This window comes from Lathyrus oleraceus, chromosome 6 (genome assembly GCF_024323335.1).
Source record: "Lathyrus oleraceus cultivar Zhongwan6 chromosome 6, CAAS_Psat_ZW6_1.0, whole genome shotgun sequence".
Taxonomy (NCBI): Eukaryota; Viridiplantae; Streptophyta; class Magnoliopsida; order Fabales; family Fabaceae; genus Lathyrus; species Lathyrus oleraceus.
This window is the reverse complement of record NC_066584.1, coordinates 205,750,855-205,759,074: the sequence shown is the minus strand read 5'-3', so window position 1 is coordinate 205,759,074 and position 8,220 is coordinate 205,750,855. Positions and strand designations below refer to the sequence as shown.

Below are 8,220 nucleotides of genomic sequence, written 5' to 3'. Positions count from 1 at the left end.
ATCCACCGATAATGAGTGCTTTACAACACTTAAGAGGGAGGGCTCCAACTTGGATTCAATCAACAAGTATACCACTAACCCCTAATAAATGGAAAAACTTATAATCAATATCATGGAATGAGAGAATTATATCTCAACCATAGATAACTCAGATCTAAACACTCTCTTTTGCAAAGTTTAAAAGAAAAAGGCACAAAATGGCCAAAAGGGTTAAATGAGATTGTTAGTTCTTTTTTTCTTTTGAAATTGAAGTCAATATAATTAAGTTTATTCACAACTTTGATTAAGAAAATATTTTCAAAATCAATGGCACAAGGCCAAAGTTTCTACTCATTAAAACAAGTCTAAGTTGGAAAACACAAGAAAATAAGGTTTTGAAATAAGGGAGAGATTTTAAAATTTAAGAAGGAAGGGAGGAGATGAAGGGACTATCCTAGACAAAATTTTAAAATTTTAGAGTTGAAAAGATCTGACCAATGGGATGCAATCCACAAGACAAGAATGTCAGATAGAAACCCATTTCCTTTGAACTATTGAGCAAGTAACAAGCATAAGCATCCAAGAAATAAAAATGAAGATCAAAGGCATCAAATAAAGATAGCCAGAATCCAAGCAAGCATTCTTAAAGTAAGCAGTCTTAAGTGTCTTCAAATGTATCAAATGAGATATTCCTTGTAGCAAACTGATATAAACAATCATCAAATAAAAACCATAATATAAAGACAACAAATTAAGCACGTAGACAAAGTAGAAGATAAACCAATAGAGCTCTCAAGACTTGTCTCAGAATAATGGCATTGGCCAAGATAACTCAATCTCAAATAATGGCATTGGCCAAGTCCTTCAAAGCATGAGGATGTTGTCTACTCTAAGTCCAAAAATTTAGATCAAGTCAAAAGCAGAGGTCCAACAGTCCATCAACATATTTTTTAAGTTTTTTGTTGTTATTAGGTATTTTAAGGTCCTAAGACCATAAATAGAACAAAATCACAAGCACACAATATATACAATCATAAAGATATGGCTCAAGTGAACAAAGTGAAAAGGACTGAAACATAAACATCTTACATGGAATGTAAATGGAAATTAATGATAAAGATACTAGAATTTAAATTGCATTAAGTAAATGGCATTAAAGATAAAACAATGATAAATAAATGTTACTAAAATGTTAGTGGAGAATTCAATTGTTTAAGTCATTCTTTGGAGAACACTCAACCATCCACTCACAAGTATGAAGACATGAACCAAGACATCACCTATGAGAAGGGCTCCAACTTGGATAAATCAACAAGTATGCCACTAGCTCTCATAAATGGAAAAAAGGTCAAGTCTTCACACAATGCCATGAAGAATGGGAGACTTACAATCTCACTTACAAGAATGCTATGCCTTTTGGGACAAATTTAGCTATATGTTAAGCAATTGTAATTGGACTTATGTAGAAGTCACAACTATTTGAGGTCGGAGAATAAAAATATTTGTGTCAATGCAGGCTAGAGACATGGTACAAAGAACCAAGCTCCTAAAGCATACCACATGATCTAGGCCAAACAGAAGATGGAATAACACAAGATCAACCAAATGGCTCAACAATATTTTTAAATATTTTAACAATTAAAAATAAATTTAAAAATGGAATAAAATGCATTTTTAAAAGGGAAAAACCTCAAATCCCTTCAAATCACCAAGTAAATGGCCAAAGGATTTATCCTAGGTCAAACAAGGTCAAAGGACCTTAGACAAAAAAGTTGAGAATTTTTAGAAAGTCAGAAGTATTCCAAAATATTTAAAAACAAGTCAAAAACATATTTAATTTAGAAAAGATATCAAATATAATCCAAAAAATGATTTTAATTCAAAATATGGAAAAGGCAAATACTTAAAGATTTTTGGTGAAAGTGCCATATTTTTTGGATAAAAAATGAAATTATTATGAATTGAATAAAATAAGCTAATTAAAATGAAACTCAGAAATTATAATAAAACGAGAAAAAACAAGGGCCATTAGATCTCCCTCATTAATGGAGGTGCAAATTTGATGGCCACGCACATCAAGCCAATGGTGAAACCAAGTCAATGCATGGAAGTTGGGGTAATCACAAAGGATGGACCATATTAAAATGTTGGACAAGGATCAAATGGCTGGGATTGATGCCAACATACCACCGGAGCCCTAGCTCCAGTCATCTTCTCTAATGGCCTCCACCGAACTGGTTGATCGCGCAGACTTAGTATGTCTATAGGATTCGTGACTGTAAGTGCACAGTCTTATCGCATAGTTTTAAAGATTATCGAACCCAAAGGACTAATAATCGAACTTACCGTTATCTAATGTTACTATGTAAATCTAAGGCTGAGAATATCTCTAGGAGTTGAGGGACGAAGAGAAATAACTACGAACAAAAACAAAATATTAATAAAATTATTTAATAGCGTGATATCGGTATGTAACACATCAAACTTCGGGGATTTGATAGATAGTTGGTGTAATCTTAAACATCAAAATATTCCTCAGTAGAAATTATTTATTTAAAAGACTTTGTCTCACACTCTCGTTTTTATTGACTCTGACCATACTCTTAAACCAGAATGCTTTTCTCTCGCTGTCTCATTTGAATTAAAAGTAATTTTTGGAAATAAATAAAGTCTAATTAATCCCAAAGCCCTTTCATTATATTTAGGATTAATGCCTAGTTTCAGCTATCCGGTTAAAATCTCAAACTCGTTTTTATTGACCGTAACCTTTGTTTGCTTTGTACTCTCATAATAAAAATAGTTTTTGAATTTAGAACAAGAAACTATAACCGGAAAATAGTATTTTATAAAAGCCAACACCAATTATTTACGAATCCCGTCGTTTCGACGGTCTTTACATACCGAGACCGATTGGTTTAGCAAGGCATGGATCCGGAACAAACATGATATTCAGATAATTAAGCATACGATAAGGCATAAGCAATTAAAAGGGAAATTAAAATAGAACCTGGAATATCAACTGAAAACATGGAATGAATGTTGATTCTTGAATTCAAACAAGGCCGACATGCTTTGGCAATCGGGTACACCGTTACAATCAAATTCAGTTCCTTAAAACAAAAACCGTGATAGTCCCCGATGTGGAGAATCTAATACTTTATAGGTAAATATATACCTAAGAAACAGTAACAACGAAATCTGACTAAAAAAATGCACACCCGGTCTCTAAAGACTGAAGTCTATATATACTCCCCACTCCTCCTTAAAAGTATCCTCGAATATCTACTAGTGGGGAGCGGTTTGTTGAATGAGCATAAACCGATCATGGAGAAAATTATGGAGAGGAACAAGGAGGACTGGGTTGGTGGCGGCTGCCACAACCCTAGTTTGATCACGTGGCGGGCGCCACTTCCTTGTGTGGTGGGCGCCACATTCCTCTAGTATGGTGGGCACCACCCTTCTTCAGTCCATGAGGTGGGCTCCACTCTTCCAAGTGATGGGAGCCACCCTTCTTCTAATATGGTGGGTACCACCTTTCTTTATTTTGCTCCATTTTCTTCCTTTTTCTTTCCTTTTTGCTAGTTTCCTCTTTGTTTGCCTAGACATCTCTTATTCGATAAATACCTGAAATAAACATAAAATATGGAGTGATACTATGGAAAATCAAGTAAAAAGCAATGCATGTTAATTCAAATATACAATACATTTTCGCGTTATCAAACTCCCCCATACTTAAACCTTTGCTTGTCCTCAAGCAAATGCTGCATACATGAATAAAAGAGTTTTATAAAAAATTTCAGCATACAGTATCAAGACTCGTGAAAAACACAATTGCATTCGGATACTCATTCTAGCCTACAAACTATACTTTGGTCAAAAATTTCATCAACAGGTACTAACTTCCACACTAAGGGTATCATTGGAACACATAGTCGCAATCGTGCAACCATAAGTCTCCCTCCTATACAAACCAATCTGAATCATGTCATCATGCTTAAGCCTACCTTACTAATCCTTTTTTTTATGCTTTTTCATTCTAGTGTGATCACATTAAGCCCGTTATCCTTTCACATTCATAGCAATATAATCTGTTAGTGACTATGATCTCATAATTATTTATTTATTTCTTTTCTCGCACTTTGGCTCAAATAACAGCTAAAGATGGTTATACTGTTGGGTTAAATGACTGGGTGAGTGTGACCTAACTTAGAAGGAACAATATTTTCATAAATTTTGTCAATCATTTTCTCTTTTAAGCCTGGGTCGTACACTTATTTGCATCGGCTTCTTGCGTAGTGTGTGCTTAGGATGGTGCTGACTGCTAGATAAACTACTTAAGGAATATTAAAGGATATAATTTAAGGCTACGACATGACAAGTACTCAAATTGATCAATAAACCGTAAAGGAAAATGATCCTTTCGAGTGGCTTTGTTTAATTTTCTATAATTAATGCATATTCTACTTCCAGTTACAACTCTTTGTGCTATAGATTCTCCTTTTTCATTATTAACAATTGTGACACCTCCCTTCTTTGGTACGACCAGTACTAGGCTGACCCATTGACTATCGGATATTGGGTAGATGATCCCTGCTTCTAATAGCTTTTGCACTTCTTTCTTTACTACATCGCTCAAAATGGGATTTATCATCCTTTGATGTTCTCTAGAGGTGTTACTGTCTTCCTCTAGCATAATGCAATGCATGCATATGGAATGGCTTATTCCTTTTAGGTCTGAGATATTGTAGCCTAAAGTAGTTGGATATTTCCTTAAAATGTGTAGAAGTTTTTCGGTTTCTGTCTACTCTAAGTCTGCATTAACTATTATAGGTCGCTCGAGTTCAGTGTCCAGGAATTCGTACCTTAAATTTTTGGGTAGCATTTTAATTTCTAAGGCTGGTTTCTTTGGGCAAGGCATATGATCGGGTGTTAGTGCTAGACATTCTCTTAGGCTGTCATCTTGGTATTCCTTACTCCAATTTTAATCTTCAAAAGTAGGAGGCCTTGGAATTTTCAGTATTTCGGAGTATGAAGTTTGTTCATTCTCCATTTCTCTTACACATTCGTCGATGACATCTAACAGACAACATGTATCGTCTATAGCTGGTGCCTTTAAGAATTGCGTCAAAATAAATTCGAATTTTTCCTCCCCACCTTCAAAGGTTAGCTTGCCTTTCTTAATATCTATAATAGCTCCCACAGTGGCTAAGAATGGTCTTCCTAATATGATAGGGATATTGAAATCCTCTTTTATGTCCATGATTATGAAATCAGTAGGAATGTAGAACTGATCTATGCGTACCGGAACACTCTCTAACATACCTACGGGGAATTTAATAGAACGATCTGCAAGTTGTACGGATATTCTAGTTGGTCTTACTTCTCCCATTTTAAGCCTTTCGCATATGGACAAGGGCATTAAGCTAATACTGGCTCCTAAGTCGCATAGTGTTTTGTCTATGACAAATTTTCCGATTACACAGGGTATGGAGAAACTCCCTGGGCCTTTCAGCTTAGGAGGCATATTGTTTTGTATTATGGTGCTACACTCAGCAGTAAGTGTAACGGTTTTGTTATCCTCGATCTTCTTCTTGTTAGGTAAGATTTCCTTAAGAAACTTAGTGTATGAGGGAATTTGAGTGATGGCTTCTGTAAAGGGTATTGTGATATTCAATTGTTTTAGAAGCTCTACAAATTTCTTAAATTGCCCCACACTTTTAGATTTAACAAGTCTTTGAGGATATCGGATATGAGGTTTATACGGTGTAGGAGGCACATATGGTTATTCTTTCTCTATGGCCTCTTCGCTTTTATCATCCTTTAGTTCGTCTTCCTTCTCTGTTACCTTACCAGGGTCTTGGTGCATGGCTGGACTTTGAATTCTAGGGTTGGTCGGTCCATCTAATTTTTTCCCACTTCGTAGTATAATAGCATTTGCATGAACTTTCGGGTTTGATTGTGGTTGTCTAGGAAATGTGTCTGCATGGGCAGCAGTAGGTGCTTGTTGTTGAGTTACTTGCGAGATTTATGTTTCTAACATTTTGTTATGGGTAGCTAAAGCATCTATTTTGCTTGTTAACTGCTTGATTTGCTCACTAGTGTGTATGTTTTGATTAAGGAAATCCTTATTTGTTTGGGCTTGGGTACCTATGAAGTTTTCCATCATTATTTCAAGGATTGACTTCCTAGGAGCATTTGGAGCATTTGTGGCAGCTTTATGATATCCTGGTGGTACAGTAGGTGCTTGGTTAGGTGCATACAATGTGTTATTGTTTTTGTACGAAAAGTTTGGATGGTTCTTCCAACCTGGGTTATAGGTGTTTAAGTAAGGGTTTCCTTAAGAATAGTTTACCTGGTCTGTGGAGACTCCCGTCAAAAGTTGACATTCAGGGGCAACATGCCCAGGAACTTCGCATATCTCGCAGTTTGGTGCTACGGCAGCCACGGTGGTTGCGGGTGTTATGGTCATGTTTTCTATCTTTTGAGTAAGAGCATCTACCTTAGTATTGACATGGTCAAGACTAATTATTTCGTACATACCGCCTTTCGTTGGAGGTTTCTCTATGGAGTTTCTTTCGCTTCCCCACTGGTAGTGATTATGGACCATACTTTCGATAAGTTGATAGGCCTCATTGTAGGGTTTATCCATCAGTGCACCACCTGTGGCGGTGTCTATTGTCAATCTTACGTTGTACAAGAGACCGTTGTAAAATGTATGGATGATCAACCACTCTTCTAGACCGTGATGTCGACAAAGCGTCATCATGTCCTTGTATCTCTCCCAAGCTTCAAAAAGTGATTCGTTGTCTTTTTGTTTAAACACGTTTATTTGGGCTCTTAGCATAGCCATCTTACTAGGTAGGAAATATTATGCTAAGAAAACTTTCTTCAACTTGTTCCATGTAGTGATAGAGTTGGATGGTAGAGACTGGAGCCAGGCTCTAGCTCCATCTCTTAATGACAAAGGGAAAAGACATAGTCTTATAGCTTCGGGACTGACACCATTTGCTTTCATTATGTCTGCATATTGCAAAAACACTGACAAATGTTTTGCTGTACCGCTGACAACAACGAAGGTTTTGCTGTACCGCTGTACCGGAAAATTGGTTTTGCTGTACCGCTGACAACAACGAAGGTTTTAGTTCGAAAGTATTTGCCTCAATGGCAGGGGCAACGATGTTGTTATGTGGTTCATCCTACAAAGGGATGGCATAGTACTAGAGAGGACGGTTTTGCGGTCGTTCAACCATCTCTGGTTGTATAATTGGTTAAGGAATATGGATATTAGGATCGGGATGATTTTGCTTGATACAGTGTTCTCGTATCAGGTCGCGTATCCAGTGTTCTAATCTTAGATAGCGCTTTGGTTCGTTGAATGGTAGCTCTAATTTCTCGCCTTGAAAGCGTGTACGAGTATACACTCGACAAAATAGAAAGGGAAATAAAATTTTTTTCCTTAGTCTATAATGGGTAACACTAGAGTTACGATATCGACTAAATTAGTCCCTATCAACGGCGCCAAAAACTTGATCGCGCAGACTTAGTATGTCTATAGGATTCGTGACTGCAAGTGCACAGTCTTATCACGTAGTTTTAAAGATTATCGAACCCAAAGGACTAATAATCGAACTTATATTTATCTAATGTTACTGTGTAAATCTAAGACTGAGGATATCACTATGAGTTGAAGGACGAAGAGAAATAATTACTAACAAAAACAGAATATTAATAAAATTATTTAATAACGGGATATCGGTCGATAACGCATCAAACTTTGGGGATTCGATAGATAGTTGGTGTAATCTTAAACATCAAAATATTCGTAAGTAGAAAGTATTTATTTAAAAGACTTTGTCTCACACTCTCGTTTTTATTGACTCTGACCATACTCTTAAACCAGAATGCTTTTCTCTCGCTGTCTCATTTGAATTAAAAGTAATTTTTGGAAATAAATAAAGTCTAATTAATCCCAAAGCCCTTTCATTATATTTAGGATTAATGCCTAGTTTCAGCTATCCGGTTAAAATCTCAAACTCGTTTTTTTTTATTGTAACCTTTGTTTGCTTTGTACTCTCGTACGAAAAACAGTTTTTGAATTTAGAACAAGAAACTATAACCGGAAAATAGTATTTTATAAAATCCAACACCAATTATTTACGAATCCCGTCGTTTCGACGGTCTTTACATACCGAGACCGATTGGTTTAGCCGAACATGGATCCGGGAACAAACATGATATTCA

General features: G+C 36.1%; 1 protein-coding gene and 1 non-coding gene across 2 annotated transcripts; one reads left to right on the top strand and one right to left on the bottom strand.

The window, feature by feature from the left end:
- Positions 1–4,960: 4,960 nt before the first annotated feature.
- Positions 4,961–5,368, bottom strand: LOC127094794 (uncharacterized). The gene has a single exon (XM_051033572.1). It carries the CDS (start codon positions 5,366–5,368, stop codon positions 4,961–4,963), a length of 408 nt encoding a protein of 135 aa, XP_050889529.1.
- A 1,348-nt stretch (positions 5,369–6,716) lies between these two features.
- On the top strand, positions 6,717–6,823 carry LOC127099440 (small nucleolar RNA R71). Its single transcript, XR_007793940.1, has one exon. It is a non-coding gene; the product is annotated as a small nucleolar RNA R71 (small nucleolar RNA).
- Positions 6,824–8,220: the final 1,397 nt, after the last annotated feature.

Bases quoted from the DNA above. Each gene is read 5' to 3' on its own strand.
- LOC127094794 (XM_051033572.1), bottom strand. From the start codon at position 5,368: ATGGGAGAAGTAAGACCAACTAGAATATCCGTACAACTTGCAGATCGT.